This window comes from Crotalus tigris, unplaced genomic scaffold (assembly GCF_016545835.1).
Source record: "Crotalus tigris isolate CLP2741 ecotype Arizona unplaced genomic scaffold, ASM1654583v1 scf7180000018055.714482, whole genome shotgun sequence".
NCBI lineage: Eukaryota > Metazoa > Chordata > Lepidosauria > Squamata > Viperidae > Crotalus > Crotalus tigris.
The window spans coordinates 321806-340528 of record NW_024096798.1 but is presented as its reverse complement, the minus strand read 5'-3'; the positions used below and the strand labels follow the sequence as shown (position 1 = coordinate 340528).

General features: G+C 47.1%; 1 protein-coding gene across 3 annotated transcripts in view; it reads left to right on the top strand.

The window, feature by feature from the left end:
- DVL3 (dishevelled segment polarity protein 3) overlaps positions 1 to 18723 on the top strand; it is a 74229-nt gene that overhangs the window by 46899 nt on the left and 8607 nt on the right. For 2 of the 3 annotated variants that reach the window (XM_039347209.1, XM_039347210.1), the window contains exons 7-14: positions 712 to 781; positions 3622 to 3761; positions 3968 to 4044; positions 5139 to 5206; positions 7459 to 7608; positions 11763 to 11894; positions 16851 to 17018; positions 18067 to 18279. In XM_039347209.1, the coding sequence (XP_039203143.1) occupies positions 712 to 781; positions 3622 to 3761; positions 3968 to 4044; positions 5139 to 5206; positions 7459 to 7608; positions 11763 to 11894; positions 16851 to 17018; positions 18067 to 18279 (1018 nt within the window). Of the gene's footprint in view, positions 1 to 711; positions 782 to 3621; positions 3762 to 3967; positions 4045 to 5138; positions 5207 to 7291; positions 7343 to 7458; positions 7609 to 11762; positions 11895 to 16850; positions 17019 to 18066; positions 18280 to 18723 lie in introns of all 3 variants that reach the window. The other variant, XM_039347208.1, reaches the window with a different exon arrangement.

The window sequence follows — 18723 nt, the reverse complement described above, 5'->3', positions numbered from 1 at the left end:
CCAGTGGAACTGCTGACCTCCAGAGGTTGTGGGTGCTCCACAGGTTTGGACAATCATTTGTCTGGAATAGTATAGTGTTTCCTGCTTGAACAGGGGGATGGATTAGAACAGTGGTTCTCAACCTGTGGGTCGGGACCCCATTTGGGGTCGAATGACCATTTCACGGAGGTCGCCAAACAACGCAGTCCGTCATTTTTTTCCCCCTTTTCCTTAGCTGTGCGACTCCCTTTTATTCTATTGGCTTTTGAAAGCCAATAGAATAGACTCTCTTGAATAGAGTCTAATTCGATTGGCTTTCGAAAGCCAATAGGAATTGTCCAGGCTGCCTCTGCTCTGTCTCTGCCCTGCTGTCTCTGCCCTCCCCGCCAAAAGTCCCATTCTGCAAATGGTGCTGCACCAGTTGAGTAGTCCTCGACTTACGACTGGTTGAGTAGTCCTCGACTTACGACCGGTTGGGGGTCGCGGCATTAAAAAGGTTGAGAACCACTGCATTAGAAGATGCCCAAGGTCCCTTCGCAATCTCTTTGTTATTCAAACAACTTTGCAAGAGTTAAGACCAGTCCTACCTTCTATAAATTTGTAGGGAGAGCCTTGAAAGGCATTTTATCCCCTGCCCTCCATTCTTTCCCTAGTGGTTAGACCTCAACTCCATCTGTCAGTTTGGCAGGTGAACCACACCTGTTCTTATCTCGTCTTCTCCTTTCCTTGCAGTCTTCGTCTTTCAGCAGCATCACCGATTCCACCATGTCGCTGAACATCATCACCGTGACGCTCAACATGGGTGAGTCCAGATGGCTGCTTGGAGACGGGCCCAGGACCAGAACGTAGCAGGGGGAAGACGATCCGTTTAACGTTGTGAAGTGACCATTTAGTACGGAGAAGGCCTTTGGAAAGGGTTTTTTTCTTCTTCTTCTTTTTGATCCAATATAGGTAGTCCTCAGCTTAGGACCACAGTTGAGCCCAACAGCTGTTCAGTGAGTTTTGCCCCATTTTACAGCCTTTCTTGCCACAGTTGTTGGGGGGATCACAGAAGTTGTTAACGTGGCTTCCCCACTGCTTGTCAGAATGTCGCAAAAGGGGATCACCTGACCCCAGGACAGTGCAACTATCATAAATAATGATTCAGTTGCCAAGTGTCTGACTTTCGATCATGCGACCATGGGGAGGCCGCAGCGGTCATAAGTGTGAAAAACAGTTGTCCCCCCCCCAGTGCTGTTATAACTTAGAACGGTCACTAAATGAACTGTAGGGAGTCTGTTTTACCTGTAGCTAAGGACATTTTCTTTAAGCTTGATCCGAACAGAACATCCAGATTCAGTCACAGTTTTGTTCCATATAGCATCAACTTTGTGAACTCTCCAAGTTTCCTCTTTCCACTCTGGGTTCAAAATGGACAGTGATTAATATTTATACCTGTGTTTCCCTGGAAATAAGACCAGGTCTTATATTATTTTTGGTGCAAACCCCCCCCCCCATTAGGGCTTATTTTCAGGGGTTGTCTTATTTTTCCGGGAGGCGGGAAGCACGCAGGGGGCCAAAAGCGTCCCGGTGATCTGTGGGGCAGGCTGGGGTGAAGCAGGGGCGGCAAGAACCGAAGAAAGCCCCTCCAGTGGTTGGACATGGCTGTTGCATAGTGAGGGCCTAACCCAGGGGTAGGCAACCTTGGCTCTTTTATGACTCGTGGACTTCAACTCCCAGAATTCCTGAGCCAGCATGGGGAAATTATGGCCCCCTCATGACTGGTGGACTTCAATTCCCAGAATTCCTGAGCCAGCCTGGCTCAGCTTGGAAACCTCTCCCTTTCCCCTCAGCATGGCTGGCTCAGGAATTCTGGGAGTTGAAGTCCACGAGTCATAAAAGAGCCAAGTTTGTCTACCCCTGGCCTAGCCTTTCGTTGTCACCCCTGGCTCCAAAATGGCGGTGGAGGACCAGGAAAGGGGACTGAGCCTCTCCTGCCCATGGCAGTCTGGTTTGGGAGGGGAGTGAAAGGGAAGAGGAGGTGGGAGGGCAGTCGGGTCATTGAATGGGTAAGGGGGGGAAGAGGTCGCCGAATGGGAGTGGGCTGGCTGTGGGGGCCATGAGGTACTCAGTGCGGGGCACGTGCGGTAGTTCTACATCCCCTGCCACCTGCCTTACCTCACCTGGTGGTGGCGGCACCAACACACCGCAAGACCTCCTGCCTGTTGCTACAGCGAGCAACCAGACGATGGGACGGAGTGGGCTGGCTCTTAACTAGGGCTTATTTTCGGGAAAACGTGTGTGTGTGTGTGTGTGTGTGTGTGTGTGTGTGTGTGTGTGTATGGCTGTAGATATATATACACATACATAATACACATGCTGTATACATACATATATGTATGCATGTATGCATGTATGTATGTTAAATTTGGATTGCCAACAAAGAGTTAAAGGGAGACTAGTATAGCTATTTCGAGCTACTTAGCACTCATCAGCTAGCCATACCCTTGCTGAGATTCAAACCTGGGCTGCTTGCACGTTAGGCAGCTGTTTTAACCTCTAGGTTATTTCAGAAAAAGAAAAAAACACTATATATATATGTGTGTGTGTATGTGTGTGTGTGTATGTATATGTATATGTGTATGTATGTATGTGTATGTATGCATGTATGTGTGTGTGTGTGTGTATATATATATATATGTATGTATGTATGCATGTATGTATGTATGTTTATGTATGTATTTACCTTGAATGTGCACCCTGTCAGCCCAAATATGGGAGAAAGAAATCTTTCTTTCCCATAGCAACCTATATATATGTATGTATGTATGTATATGTAGGTCTTTGGTTATTCGGGTTTTCTCCCGCGTAAAATTGGAAATGTCTTGGCGACGTTTCGACGAAGTCCCATTCGTAATCTTCAGGCTGGTGTTTTCAGCTTTGTGCTTCAAGGAGTAGTGTGTGGTCTTAGCTGTTTCTTCCTTTTAACTGCCAGTGGGGGTATGAACTGATTGGGTGGGAGCTTGGCTGTGTTCTGATTGGGTGAAGGTGTGTTCTGATTGGTTAGGGGCTTGGCTGTGCTCTGATTGGCTGGGGGGTTGGCTGTGCTCTGATTGGCTGGGGGGGTTGGCTGTGCTCTGATTGGCTGGGGGAGTGTTCTGTTTGGGTGGGGGCTTTGTTGTGCTCAGGTTAGTCTGAGTTGCAGGGGGGTTTAAGATACCCCCATTGGCAGTTAAAAGGAGGAAACAGCTAAGACCACACATTGTTCCTCGAAGCACGAAGCCGAAAACACCAGCCTGAAGATGACGAATGGGACTTCGTCGAAACGTCGCCAAGACACTTCCAATTTTACGCGGGAGAAAACCCGAACAACCAAAGACTTACATACAAACACCCGCGAAAACCTCAGAAAACATATGTATGTATGTATGTATATGTATGTGTATAGCATGTGTATATGTGCGTTATGTATGTGTATGGGTAGATAGTTTCTTTTGAGAGCATGCAGCAGAATTTCATTTTTAACGTGGGCCAGTATGCTCACTGTGAAAACATGATAATAAAGGTTTTATCTTACCTTACCTGATCACAAATGATTGGATAGACCAAATAGTGCCTTTGGGCTTGGGGGAATGTTCTAACCGCACATCCCCTTTTCTGCAGAGAAATACAATTTCCTAGGCATCTCCATTGTTGGGCAAAGCAACGAACGTGGCGACGGAGGTATCTACATTGGTTCCATTATGAAGGGAGGTGCTGTTGCAGCTGATGGAAGAATTGAACCCGGAGACATGTTGCTGCAGGTACCTCTTTTATGGAACACTTGAGCTCCCGTTCAGGTGATAAATAGGAAACTTAAGTTAAAAAAGCAGCACAGGTGCTTTGCTCGTGCCTGGAGTAATGCAAGAGCAGTGTTTGTCCACCCTGGCAACTTTTAAGATGTGTGAACTTCAATTCCCAGAATTCCCCAGCCCCGAATTCCCCCGAATTCTTTGATTTATCTTTGCAGGTGAACGACACCAATTTTGAGAATATGAGTAACGACGATGCCGTACGAGTGCTGAGGGAAATTGTGCACAAGCCGGGGTAGGCCATCTCTCCAGCCTCTTTGGTCCCAGTTTCCTTTCGGCGCAGGCTTGAATGGTGTAGTTGTCTGGGCAGAGAGGCAAAGGTTCAGTTGTTTAGCTGTGCCCTCAGGTGGTCGTAGAATTCTGCTCTCATACAATATGGGCAAATCACCAGTTTTCAGCCTTAGCATCTCTGGTATTCTACAGAGATGATAAAACCGGCCTTCCTTATACCGTGTTTCTCCGAAAGCAAGGCCTACACCAACAATAAGCCCTAGCTTGATTTTTTGGGGTGAGCCCTACCCCCAAAATAAGCCCTAGTTTTGGGTGAGGCACACACCTAAAAATCAAGCTGGGGGTGTGGGTGTGGAGCTGCCCAACCCGCCCCACACCCACTTGCAGCCAGGCCTCTCCTCGCCGGCCCCCTTTTTCTTCTGAGGCCTCTTCTGCAGCCAGGCCTGCGTTTTTCAGTCACGGGGCTTTCCGGAAGGCCTGTGTAGCCAAGAACCGAGCTTTGGATTCAAAGGTTCTGCAAGAGCTCAGCAGCCGAGCACCAAGCTATGGATTGAATCCATAGCTCGGTACTCGGCGGCTTAGGCCTTCTGGAAAGGCCTGACTGCAAAATGCAGACCCGAATGCAGCTGCAGAACGTCGGCCCCAGAAGAAGTGGACCAGCTGGGTGGGGCTGTCGATGTTGGAGGTGAGGTAAGGCCTACCCTGAAAATAAGACCTGGTGCCTCTTTTGGAGGCAAAAAAAAAAGACCTGGTCATATTTTCGGGGAAACACAGTAAAATTGTTGTTGTTGTTGTTATGCAAGTGATTGCAGTCCAGCAAATAACAAAAATAAGTGCAGCCAATCTCTTTAGTGAAAGCTGCTCATTCTGGGCTTTGATGGCCCTGCAGATGCTGTTAAGGCTGAATTACGGGCTGTCTTTTCCGTCATGTACTCAAAGGATGTAGGAATTCCTCAAATGCTTTCTGGGACTGGAGTGGGGCGAAGCTGTCATGGTTTTTTTTTGGTTTTGTTTTTTGTTTTGCCCTGAGGGAAATGCCAGCGATGGGGCACGTTATAAAGCAACTTGCAGGATGCCAACCTTTGTGTTTTGCTGCAGGCCCATCACGTTGACGGTCGCCAAGTGCTGGGATCCGACTCCCAGGGGCTGCTTCTCGTTACCCAGGAGTAAGTGAACCTCTGCCTGTAGTTTCTTCGGGTCAGGCATGTACGTGACAAGTCGATTTTATAGAGCACGGAGCTGAAGCGTTTTGTTCAAAACAAAACAAAACAAAATTATCGGAAGACCAGAAGGATCATTGTAGGAAAGCAGATCATTGCAGAGAAGATGAATCTCGGCGGTCCATTTAGAGTCGACCTCAACTTGACGACATGAAATCAGTTAACATGACTGGTGGGGGGGGGGGTGATGATAACCACAATAATAACCTTTTTTTAAAAATTAAAATTACATGCCCCAACTCTCCGTACAAATAGTTAAGAAGATTTAAAAACCCAGAAGTGAATAACAATGACAAAACCAGACGAGACGAAAGAAAGACAGGATGGACCTCCACTCATGTTGACCGCAAACGCATCTAAAGGCCTGACGGTTTCCAATCCCCGTACGGAGGAACAGTCATGCAGGAAGTCCTCGGGTTACGACCACAATTGAGCCCAAAATTTCTGTTGCTAAGTGAGACAGTTGTTAGGTGACTTTTGCCCCATTTTATGACCTGTCTCGTCGGAGATGTTAAGTGAATCATTGCGGTTCTTAAGTTAATAACACGGTTAAGTGGGATCGCCCATTGACTTTTCTCGTCAGAAGGCCGCAAAAGGATCACATGACCCCGGGACGCTGCGACCGTTATAAATACGAACCAGTCGCCAAGCATTTGCATTTGGATCACGTGACCATGGGGGATGCTGCCACGGTTGTAAGTATGAAATACGGTCATAAATCACTTTTTTCTGGTGTGGTTGTAGCTTCAGATGGCGACTAAGTAAATTGTTGTAAGTCTAGGGCGCTACCTGCTATTATGAATATATACAGGTGGTCCTCCACTTACAACGGTTCATTTAGTGACCATTCAAAGTTACAACGGAACTGGAAACAAAGGAACTCATGACCATTTTTCGCACTTAACGGCAGTTGCAGCGTCTCCGTGCTCACGTGATCAAAATTCGGAGGCTTGGCAGCTGACTCGTGTTTATGACGGTCGCAGCGTCCCGGGGTCACGTGTTCCCGTTTTGCGACCTTCTGACGAGCAAAGTCAATGGGGGCATCGCAGATTCACTTAACAACCGTGCTATCCCCTTAACAACTGCGGTGATTCACTTACCGACTGTGGCAAGAAAAGTTGTAAAATGGGAGCAAAACTCACTCAACAGCTGAGCAACAAATATTTTGGGCTCAATTTTGGTCGTAAGTCAAAGACTACCTGTACTTCACCCCCCCTTCGTTTGAGGGTGAAAAGACCAAAAGCCGAGATAAAATCAGTAGGGCAAACCTACAGCTCTTGGAGCGATACGGTTATTGAGATTTATAGGCTTGGTCAATGCTCAAGGCTTGGCAGAAAAGGTTAGCAGCTCCTTGAAAATGCTCCTTTTCTACACGTAGAGAGAGACTTTTGAGAAGTAACTGAGACATTCCCAGGAAGGCCCTGGAGTTGCTTTTCCGAAAGGCCACTGGATCTCCTCGTTTTGTTTTTTCTTGAAAATGCTTCCCATCTCATCCAAGATGAAGCTTCTTGGATGAGAAGCGCAGCGTTTTCAAGGGGGGGAGAAAATCCAGTTGCCTTTCGGAAAAGCACCCCTGGGACAACCAAGAGCTGGATGATTGAGAATCTCCATAAACCAGCGGTAGGCAACCTCGGCTCTTTTATGACCCATGGACTTCAACTCCCAGAATTCCTGAGCCAGCTATGGAGTTGGTCCATGAGTCATAAAAGAGCCGAGGTTGCCTACCCCTGCCATAGACCCTCCTTTTGGCTAAATGCATCAATGGGCTTGTAATGTGCGAGAAAGCCACGGGGATTCTCCCGCTTTCTTCTCTCTGCGCTGCTCTTCCTTCCTTCCTCTTTTGCCTTTCTCCTGCCGTCTTCTGGGACTTCCTACTTGGCGGCTGCTTTCCCGCTCCATCCCAGCTCAGACCAGTCCTTTCCCTGCATGGACGTCCCCTCCCCTGCCTGCTAATCCCTGGGCGCCAGGTGGATCTCTCTCTCTCTCTCTCTGTGTCCCTCTTGCTGATCACCCCTCTCTTTTCTCCCCCAGTTGCTCCCCAGCGAATCTGGGCTGGGCCGGACTCTCCGTGCTCCGATCCGGGTGAGTCCCGGCTGACACTCGGGGGAGGACAGGGCTGCCCAGAGGTTTTTGGGTCCAGCGTAGGGGGATGACGGTTGCGGAGGCGGCCTTCTCACCGGGTCCGTGTTCCCTTTCAGGCGAGCCTATCCGACCCATCGACCCGGCAGCTTGGGTGTCCCACACCGCGGCGATGACCGGCACCTTCCCTGCCTACGGTATGAGCCCATCCATGAGCACAATCACTTCCACCAGCTCCTCCATCACCAGCTCCATCCCGGAAACGGAACGTAAGTTCTTGTGTCCGCGCATGTCCCACTCCTGCTTGGCTTCCCGTCACCTGCACACCTCATCTGATAGGAATCATACCTGGACAGGGCCGAGTTCTCCTTGGTGGAAGAAGGATCTGACCCTCAGTAACTAAGGATTGCTTTCCCGGTAGACTCTGACGTACTGAGCAGGGACGTGGAGTCCCTCTTGAAAAGATGTGCAGGCATCTCAACATACCAAGAGGGAAGTAGAGAAATTCAGACAGTCAGCCAGGAGGAAGTAGGGTAGTCCTCCACTCACGACCACAGTTGAGCCCCAGAGTTCTGTTGCTAAGTGAGACAGTTGTTAAAGTGAGTTTTGCCTCATGCTTTACACGCTTTCTTGGTGAATCACTACAGTTGTTAAGTTAATAACACGGTTGTTAAGTGAATCTGGCTTCCCCGTTGACTTGGCTTGACAGAAGGTCACCAGGTAACCCCGGGACCGTCATAAATACGGGTCGGCTGCTAAGCATCTGAACTTTGATCACGTGACCATGGGGATGCTGCAACGGTGGTAAGTGTGAAAAACGGTTAGGTCGCTTTGTTCAGTGCCGTTGTAACTATGAACGGCCACTAAAGGAACTGCTCTGTAAGTCAAGGACTCCTCGTGGAAGTTGACCTAAATCAGGGTGGGGAATGATGGCCCCTTTATGACTTGTGGACCACTAATCATTTTGACAAGGGTGATCATAGAATCATAGCGCTGGAAGGAAGGGACCTTGGAGGTCTTCTAGTCCAAACACAGTGCTGGGCTGCATTCACAGAGGGAGAGAATCAAGATCACGCGAAGTGTTAATACCACTTTACAAGGCCTTGGTAAGGCCACACTTGGAATACGGCATCCAGTTTTGGTCACCACGATGTAAAGAAGATGCTGAGACTCTAGAAAAGAGTACAGAGAAGAGCAACAAAGATGATTAGGGGACTGGAGGCTAAAACATACAAGGAACAGTTGCTGGAATTGGGTATGACTAGTTTAATGAAGAGAAGGACGAGGGGGGATAGGATAACAGCCTTCCAGTATCTCAGGGGTTGCCCCAAAGAAGAGGGAGTCAAGCTCTTCTCCAAAGTGCCTGAAGGCAGGACAAGAAGCAACGGATGGAAACTAATCAAGAAGAGAAGCAACCTAGAACTAAGGAGAAACTTCCTGACAGTTAGAACAATTAACCAGTGGAACCACCTGCCTCCAGAAGCGGTGAATGCTCCAACACTGGAAATTTTTAAGAAGAGACTGGACAGCCATTTGTCTGAAATGGTATAGGGTTTCCTGCCTGAGTAGGGGGTTGGACTAGATGACCTCCAAGGTCCCTTCCAACTTTATTACTACTACTACTACTACTACTACTACTACTACTATTATTATTATTATTATCCCTCTGGCTATTCCTATAGATGATCAATTAGAAAAGTCTGGTGAGTATCCCTAGACCAGGGGTAAGCAACCTGAGCTCTTTTATGACTGGTGGACTTCAACTGGTGGACTTCAACATGAGCCGAGGTGGCGCAGCAGTTAGAGTGCAGTACTGCAGGCCACTTTAGCTGACTGTGTTCAGCAGGTCAGCGGTTCAAATCTCACCGGCTCAAGGTTGACTCAGCCTTCCATCCTTCCGGGGTAGGTAAAATGAGGACCCAGATTGTTGGTGGCAATGTAAATATATATATACATTGCTTACTGGTGTACACCGCTTAGAGAGTGCTTGCACTTAAAGCGGTATATAAGTCTCATAAATAAATAAATAAATAAACTCCCAGAATTCCTGAGCCAGCCTGGCTCAGCTTGGAAACCTCTCCCTTTCCCCTCAGCATGGCTGGCTCAGGAATTCTGGGAGCTGAAGTCCACGAATCATAAAAGAGCCAAGATTGCCTACCCCTGCCCTAGGGGAACACTAGCTGTGAGAAGGGGGTAAAGCCTTGGTCGGCTCCTACTGATCAAGCTGGGACTAGCTTCCAGAGAGGCGCCACGGCCTATAAAGCAGAGCGGCCGTGGTAAGGGAAGGCAGTACAGATAGTCCACGATTTACGACCGTTTCTTTAGCTGACTTATAACTGGTTCTCACACTTAACGACTGCCTCCCCACGATTGGGTGCTTGGCAACTGGCATGTATTTACAACGGTTGCAATGTCCTGGGGGCAAGTGATCTCCATTGGCAACTTTTTGCACTGGCTTCTGACAAGCAAAGACAATCCGGTGTGTGTGTGTGTGTGTGTGTGTGTGTGTTTGTGTGTGTGGATTTGCTTAACGACCGCATGAATCACTTAACAGCTGCAGTGATTTGCCTAACAAGCACTGCAAAAAAAGTTTGTAAAAACGAGGCACGGCTTCCCTTGCCTTGCTTTGCAACAGAAATCCCGGTCCCGATCGCGGGCATTAGTTGAGGACTACCTGTATTTTGTTTCAGAGCAAGCTTGTGGAACAACATGGGCAGAAGACTTCTTGCCTACTTTGCCTGATGGGTAAGGAAGTGGGGGGAAGTGTGACTAAAGCCCAAGGGAGCCTAGGGGGCACTAGAACAAAAAAGGACAGGATCCTTACTGGAACTATTGTGGCCATGAGGAAGATCTGGAGATGGTGAAGGGATAGCTACTGATTGGGTTTGGGAGAACAGCCACGTAGGACAATTTGAATAAGCCGTGGCTTTTGAGCACAGAACAGTTGACTTGTGGAGTTTCTCAGTCATGATCCAATCTCAAACACGCTCATTTTGAGCTGTTTCCTGGGTTACAAATGTGGTCGAAAAAACGAAGACGGCGATTGCGGTGTGTGCGCAAAAAAACAGATAGAAATTTGGTGGCAGGTTGCCGTGGCATCATCGGTGGGCCTTTCTGGGATGCCTCAAATTTAGCTGACTTCCAGGCTAGTGAAACAAGCCCTGGTCACCTTTCCGGGAAGGTTAGGAATCAAAATTTTGAAGTGAAACAGGAGAGAATTTGGAGCTGGAAATATTTTGCACATCACTGGCTATGGAATATCAGTTTGGCCACGTGAAACATCTGGGAGACCTCAGGCTTGGGTGTTCCTGAAATCTAGGCTGCGTTAACAGAGAGCTGGGCTGCATTAACAGAGGGATAGAATCAAGATCACGTGAAGTGTTAATACCACTTTACAATGCCTTGGTAAAGCCACACTTGGAATACTGCATCCAATTTTGGTCACCACGATGTAAAAAAGATGCTGAGACTCTAGAAAGAGTGCAGAGAAGAGCAACAAAGACGATTAGGGGACTGGAGGCTAAAACATATAAGGAACGGTTGCTGGAATTGGGTATGTCTAGTTTAATGAAGAAAAGGACGAGGGGGGACATGATAGCAGTGTTCCAATATCTCAGGGGCTGCCCCAAAGAAGAGGGAGTCAAGCTATTCTCCAAAGCGCCTGAAGGCAGGACAAGAAGCAACGGGTGGAAACTAAGCAAGGAGAGAAGCAACCTAGAACTAAGGAGAAACTTCCTGACAATTAGAACAATTAACCAGTGGAACCACCTGCCTCCAGAAGCGGTGGATGCTCCAACACTGGAAGTTTTTAAGAAGAGACTGGACAGTCATTTGTCCGAAATGGTATAGGGTTTCCTGTCTGAGCAGGGGGTTAGACTAGATGACCTCCAAGGTCCCTTCCAACTTTACTACTACTACTACTACTACTACTACTACTACTACTACTATTATCATTATTATTATCATTATTATCAACTTGGCCTTGATCCGATCACTTCCTGTTTGGGGGAAATGAAAAAAAAAAAAAATCCCAGCGCAGCTGTCCTTAGTTTTTTAAAAGAAAATTCAAAGTAGAAGAACAAAGCAGTTACAAGTCATGTCAGGCAGAAACAGATCATTTGCTGAATTTTTTTTTTTAAAAAAATGGTTCCTTGGGAAGACCCTTGACTTCACAGCAGTTTTTGACCTGCACCAGAGGTTTAAGAAAGAGTCCTATTCAGAGGGAGACTGTCGATCCCAGTGGCTTCTTAGGAGATGCCTATCGGTTTCCCAGCCTCCATCTCTCTTGCAGCCTTCCCCAGTTCTCTATTCCTTAAATGTGTTGGATTCCCAGGATCTCTGGTTGACAGATCTGGAGAACGTCGGAATCTGTAGGCGGTGCTCAACGTGCATTCCTCCACCTTCCTTCCTTCCTTTTGTACAGGTCTTGATGACTTTCACCTCTCCATCCATAGCGATATGGCCACCATTGTCAAAGCCATGGCCTCACCGGAGTCGGGCTTGGAGGTGCGTGACCGCATGTGGCTGAAGATCACCATTCCCAGTGCCTTCATTGGTAAGGCTGACTAGAGGAGCCCGGGGGAGGGTGGTGATTGAGAGCTGCTAAGCCAGGGCTCTTCAAACTTGTCCCTTTTAGGACTTGTGGACTTCAACTCCCAGAATTCCTCAGCCAGGCACACGTGCCTGGCTGAGGAATTCTGGGAGTTGAAGTCCACAAGTCCTAAAAGGGACAAGTTTGAAGACCCCTGGGCTACGTCTTCAGTGGGTCTCTCAAATAGGTAGCTGGAGTGCATAGACAGAGACAGAAAGATAACCAATGCATAGACAGAGACAGAAAGATAACCAGTGTTGCTGTAGAGAGCAGAGGTGGGGAACTACACCAGAATTCCTGAGCCAGCTAGGCTAAAGAACAACTGAGGAATCTGTTCATCTTTAGGTCCTCCTCCACAGAATTTTGACAGCCAATTCCTACGTTCAAATTGCTTCATGTCTGCCACCTTAAAACCACATCCCTATAAAGAAGTTTATAGAGAAGATATTATAGCCATATTGTAGGTGGAGGAGGGGGTTCAGGCTAAGTCTTGTCTGAATTGCGTGCTGAGTTTCTTTCTCCTTCATCATTGTCTCTGTATTCCTGTGTCTGTCTGTCTGTCTGTCTGTCTGTCTGTCTGTCTGTCTGTCTATCTATCTATCTATCTATCTATCTATCTATCTATCTATCTATCTATCTATCTATCTATCTATCTATATCCTATCTATCTTTCTCTCTCTCTCTCTCTCTCCATTTATCTATCTGTCTCTATCTATCTATCTATCTATCTATCTATCTATCTATCTATCTATCTATCTATCTATCTATCTATCTATCTATCTCTATCCTATCTATCTTTCTTTCTTTCTTTCTCTCTCTCTCTCTCTCTCTCTCTTTCTCTCTCTATCTATCTATCTATCCCGCCTTTATTAGTTTCACAAATAATTCACGGTGGCAAACATATTCAACACATCTTCCTCTTCCTATTTTCCCCACAACAACAATCCTGTGAGGTGAATTGGTCTGAGAGGGCGTGATTGGCCCAAAGTCACCCAGCTGGCTTTCATGTCTGAGGCGGGACTACAACTCCCTGTCTCCTGGTGATTGGCCCAAAGTCACCCAGCTGGCTTTCATGTCTGAGGCGGGACTAGAACTCCCTGTCTCCTGGTGATTGGCCCAAAGTCACCCAGATGGCTTTCATGTCTGAGGCGGGACTAGAATTCATAGTCTCTTGCTTTCTCGCCTGGTGCCTTTAACCACTAGACTTTTCTATATATAAAAGAAGTCAACAAGAGAGTTTGTTTCTTGCTTTCCTTCTTGCGCTGTGGTATGGAGAAATGGACACAGGAATCGAGTAGAATCTGACACGAACAGAACAGTTGCTTCCTGCGATATGAACTTTGTGCCCGTTAATGCTTTCCAAGATAACCCTTGTGTGTTTAGCAGCAGAATCCCTCTGCTGAGTCATGTTTCATTTGTGGTTGAGAAGGACACCCAGTTCCTTTTCACATGTATACTTCTGTCCAGATTTCAATATTTTGTCCTGTTAAATTCCATTCTATTCATTTCAGTCCATCGCCCGAGCCTGTCTAAAGCTTTTTTTAATCTCTGTCTTCTCTCATTCTCTTCTCTCTCTCTCATTCTCTCTCTGTCCTGTCTCTTTCTTCTCTCTCTCTCTCATTCTCTTCTCTTTCTCTCTCATTCTCTTCTCTTTCTCTTTCTCTCTCTCTCTTCTCTCTCTGTCCTCTCTCTCTTCTCTTTCTCTCTCTCTCATTCTCTCTCTGTCCTCTCTCTCTCCTCTCATTTTCTCTTCTCTCTCATTCTTTCTTCTCTCTTTCTTCTCTCTCTCTCATTCTCTTCTCTCTCTCTCATTCTCTTCTCTTTCTCTTTCTCTCTCTCTCTTCTCTCTCTGTCCTCTCTCTCTTCTCTTTCTCTCTCTCTCATTCTCTCTCTGTCCTCTCTCTCTTCTCTCATTCTTTCTTCTCTCTTTCTTCTCTCTCTCATTCTCTCTCTGTCCTGTCTCTTTCTTCTCTCTCTCTCTCTCTCTCTCTCTCATTCTCTTCTCTTTCTCTTTCTCTCTCTCTCTTCTCTCTCTGTCCTCTCTCTCTTCTCTCATTTTCTCTTCTCTCTCATTCTTTCTTCTCTCTTTCTTCTCTCTCTCTCATTCTCTTCTCTCTCATTCTCTCTGTCCTCTCTCCCCTCTTTCTCTCATTCTTTCTTCTCTCTCTTCTCTCTCTCATTCTCTTCTCTTTCTCTCTCTCATTCCCTTCTCTCTGTCCTCTCTTCTCTCTCTCTCATTCTTTCTTCTCTCTCTTTCTTCTCTCTCTCTCTCTCTCATTCTCTTCCTCTCTCTTTCTCTTCTCTCTCTGTCCTCTCTTCTCTCTTTCTCTCTCTCTCATTCTTTCTTCTCTCTCTTTCTTCTCTCTCTCTCTCTCTCATTCTCTTCCTCTCTCTTTCTCTTCTCTCTCTGTCCTCTCTTCTCTCTTTCTCTCTCTCTCATTCTTTCTTCTCTTTCTTCTCTCTCATTCTCTTCTCTCTCTCTCATTCTCTCTCTCTTTCATTCTCTTCTCTTTCTCTTTCTCTCTCTCCTCTCTCTGTCCTCTCTCTCTTCTCTTTCTCTCTCTCTCATTCTCTCTCTGTCCTCTCTCTCTTCTCTCATTTTCTCTTCTCTCTCATTCTTTCTTCTCTCTTTCTTCTCTCTCTCTCATTCTCTCTGTCCTCTCTTCTTTCTCTCTCATTCTCTCTCTGTCCTTTCTCTCTCCTCTCTTTCTCTCTCTCTCATTCTCTCTTCTCTCTCTTTCTTTCTTCTCTTTCTTTTCTCTCTCATTCTCTCTTTCTCTCTTCTCTCTCATTCTCTCATTCTCTTCTCTATCTTTCACTCTTTTCTCTCTCTTCTCTCTCTCTCTCTCTCTCTCTCTCTCTCTCTCTCATCTAAATCATTTACCGCCCCTCTCACCTTTGCCTCAGTTGTCAACTTGACAAGCGTCCCCTCAACTCTTTCTTCCAAGTCATTCATAAAAATGTTCGAGAGCATCAGGTCCAAGACAGAGCCCTCCGGCCCGACTCCATGCTTCCCTCCAAGCTAAAGTGGGATCATCAAGGAGCATTCGTTGGGCATGGCTTATCCCCATTGCCCATGATGGTTACACCAGTTTTCTCTTAGTGACATACTCCACCCTTGATGGTCCTGCCCCTACTGGCCTTCCTTAAGATGTTAATGACTTTGCTTTTCCAAGACTCAGTCAGGGTGATGGATAAGCCTTCTGAAACAAATTTTTTGACTGAGTCATTGTGGTCTCGCCTGGGTTGTATCATGTCCCGTTGGTTTCTTGTTCTTAATTTTGTGGGTTTTTATATTCGCTTCAATCTAATTGTTATCCATCAGGAGTCAGAGTCTGAACTGGGGAGGGGACATTTATATTATTTAAATAAATAAATACTCCCCCTTTTGGCTTTTTTTTTTTTATTTCTGGCATGCACAGGTACTTTTGTCCGGTTTACTTTGTTTTTTAATGGGGTTTATATTTTTTGTTATCTTTTGCACACTTCTCAACTCGTTATTCGCGCTTAGCTTTTCTAGCTGAGTTCCCTCCAACGTAGTTTCTGGATCTACTTATTCTCCTTTACTCCTGGCCTCATTTTTACAACTGCTGCACTCACCTCACTGAGTTCTGATTGCTCGTGATTTACTCATTCAAGCTGCTAAGGTTAAGTCCCCACTAGGTTGAATCCATCCATGGATACTATATTTTGATTGCAACATTCAGTCTTAATGAACCTGATTGGGTTTGTTTTCAAGTAAGGGTGGGTAGATTTCTTGAGCATATCCCATACCAAGATTTAAAATGGACTTTCCCCCCCCCCCAAAATAATAATGTGTTCTGCATAGAAGTGATGTGTTGTGTAACACATGTGTTTCCCAGCCTTAGCCATTTTCTGTGAATTTCAACTCCCAGAATTCTCAGAGGCAGCATTGCCATTTTAATTCTAAACTGGTACCAATCTGGTCACAATAGTTCATTCATTTCCCGGGAATGAATCTTTTGGAATGGGAAGCAATTCATTGTGAGTTCCCCAAATGGCCTGTCACAAAAAAAAGTTATTTTTTTTCCTATCGCATACACTTTGCTTGGGCTTCAGTGACAAAAAATGAAGGGGAAAAATGCTGTTTTTTCCTCTACAGCAGGGGTGGGGAACGATGGCCCTTTTACGACCTGTGGACTTCAACTCCCAGTATTCCTGAGACAGTCATGAGGGACTTCCAACTCCCAGAATTCCTGAGACAGCTGTGCTGGCTCAGGAATTCTGGGAATTGAAGTCCACAGATCATACAGGGGCCATAGTTGCCCAATCTTTTTACGACCTGTGGACTTCAACTCCCAGTATTATTGAGACAGTCATGAGGGACTTCAACTCCCAGAATTCCTAAGACAGCCGTGCTGGCTGAGGAATTTTGGGAGTTGAAGTCCACAGATCATACAGGGGCCATAGTTGCCCAATCTTTTTACGACCTGTGGACTTCAACTCCCGGTATTATTGAAACAGTCATGAGGGACTTCAACTCCCAGAATTCCTAAGACAGCCGTGCTGGCTGAGGAATTTTGGGAGTTGAAGTCCACGGGTCATAAAGGGGCCATAGTTGCCCAATCTTTTTACGACCTGTGGACTTCAACTCCCAGTATTATTGAGACTGTTATGAGGGACTTCAACTCCCAGAATTCCTAAGACAGCCATGGTGGCTCAGGAATTCTGGGAGTCCACAGGTCACAAAGGGGCCATCGTTCCCCACCTCTGCAGAGGAATAAACCCTACAAGCTAATGACAAGGCCCCATGTCATGCTGAGAATTTCTGTAGCCGAGGTAGGCCTCAAAAGCTGAGCACCCCCCAGTGCCAGCGCTATCCTAACCACCATATACCGCCTTCCATTTGTCGTTGCCTCACTTTCTTGTTCGGTCTTGCTTGCTTCTGCCCCTTGCCAGGTTCGGATGTGGTCGATTGGCTGTACCATCATGTGGAGGGCTTTACGGACCGGCGAGAGTCTCGCAAGTATGCCAGCAACCTGTTGAAGGCTGGTTATATCCGCCACACGGTCAACAAGATCACCTTCTCGGAGCAGTGCTACTACATCTTTGGAGACATCTGTGGAAGTACGGCTTATAATCACGGCTACGGGCTAGGAAGGAGGGGGAGGCCCAAAAGCAGGAAGTCCTCGAATTACGACCCCAAAATTTTCTGTTGCTAAGTGAGGCAGTTGTTAAGCGAGTTTTGCCCCATTTTAGGACCTCCCTGGCCACGGTTTGTTAAGTGAATCACTGCCGGTGTTAAATTAGCAACACGGTTGTTAAGTGACTCTTTTGATTTTGCTTGTCAGAAGGTCGCAGGAGGGGATCACATGACCCCAGGACACTGCAACAGTCATAAATTAGGAGTCAGTTGCCAAACAGACTAAATTTTGATCACATGACCACAGGGATACACCGCAGTGGTCCTAAGTGTGGAAAAAGTGGTCATTAAGTCCCTTTTTTCAGCGTCCTAACTTCAAATGGTCACTAAAAGAAAAGTTGTAAGTCCAGGACCGCCTGTAGTTCAAACTCAAAACTTTTTCATCTTGAAACAGGGAGTTTTGATCATTTTGGAACCATTCCAAGCTGACTGGGATGCTTCTTTTCTTTGTCTGTTTTTTTCTTTGCTTTGCTTGAAAATGTTCCAGAATTCATTTGAACGGCCTATTTGGGTGTTTTCAAGCTGGCTGCAGCCCAGTGATCAAAGCAGAGTGTTTTCAGTTAAAGACATTTTTGCCTGTGAAGTGTTTGAGAAGGAAGGAAGGGGTGATTTAGCAGAAAAAGATGATTTAGCAGGAAAGGGGGGAAAAAAAAAAGCAGACGGGTGATCCCGATGGGCGGGGTGAGGAGTTGCAGAAGGCACCCTTATCCTGAACAAGCGACAGGGAGACGCTGTGCAGAGCAGAGCCCGAGTGGATTGCTAAATCCTGCACGTCTCCTTGTCTTTTTCTTCCGTCTTGGGATGGGGCCACTGATAAAATAATCACAACAAAGGAGAATATTTGTAGCTGAGCGTTAAGCTTGCATGTAACCATCCTCCCCCCCCCCACTGCTAGTCCGCAAAGCCGGGAAGATTGGGGACTGCTGATTTAACCTTTGCTGGGGGTTTTTTTGTGCCTCTTTCTTCTTGCAGATATGGCCAACCTCTCCTTGCATGACCACGATGGATCGAGTGGGGCCTCCGACCAGGACACGCTGGCCCCGTTACCCCACCCAGGAGCGGCCCCCTGGCCTATAGCTTTTCCTTACCAGTATCCCCCTCCACACCCCTACAACCCACATCCTGGATTTCCTGAGCCAGGTTACAGCTACGGAGGGGGCAGCGCAGGTAGCCAGCACAGTGAAGGTAAGCATCTACCATACCTTCTGCTCTGCCTTCAAGCCTGCTAGAAGATGGCGCTTCTTTTGTCTGCCTGAGCTGGGAATTGTACCATGGCTGTCATCCAGGGCAGAGGTCCCCAAACTGTGGGCCGCAGTCTACTACCTGGCCGGGAGCTGTTGGCCACTGGGCCACCTGAGGGGCTGGCCAGCGTGTATGCACTAGCTAGTATCGTGAGCACTAGCATTGCGGCGGCATGCGGACGCCATCGTCGCTGAGAGCGCACACGCCTCCCCCCCACATCGTGTGCGCAATCGTGGCCCCATTCGTGCGTGCGCTTTCAGCCCCCTTCGAGCACACACGTGCGTGTAAAGGCATCCCTCCCCTTTGCATTGGGGACCCCTGATCTAGGGCAGAGGCCCCCAACCTTTTGGGCACCAAGGATCGGTTCCATAGAGAGAGGTTTTTCCA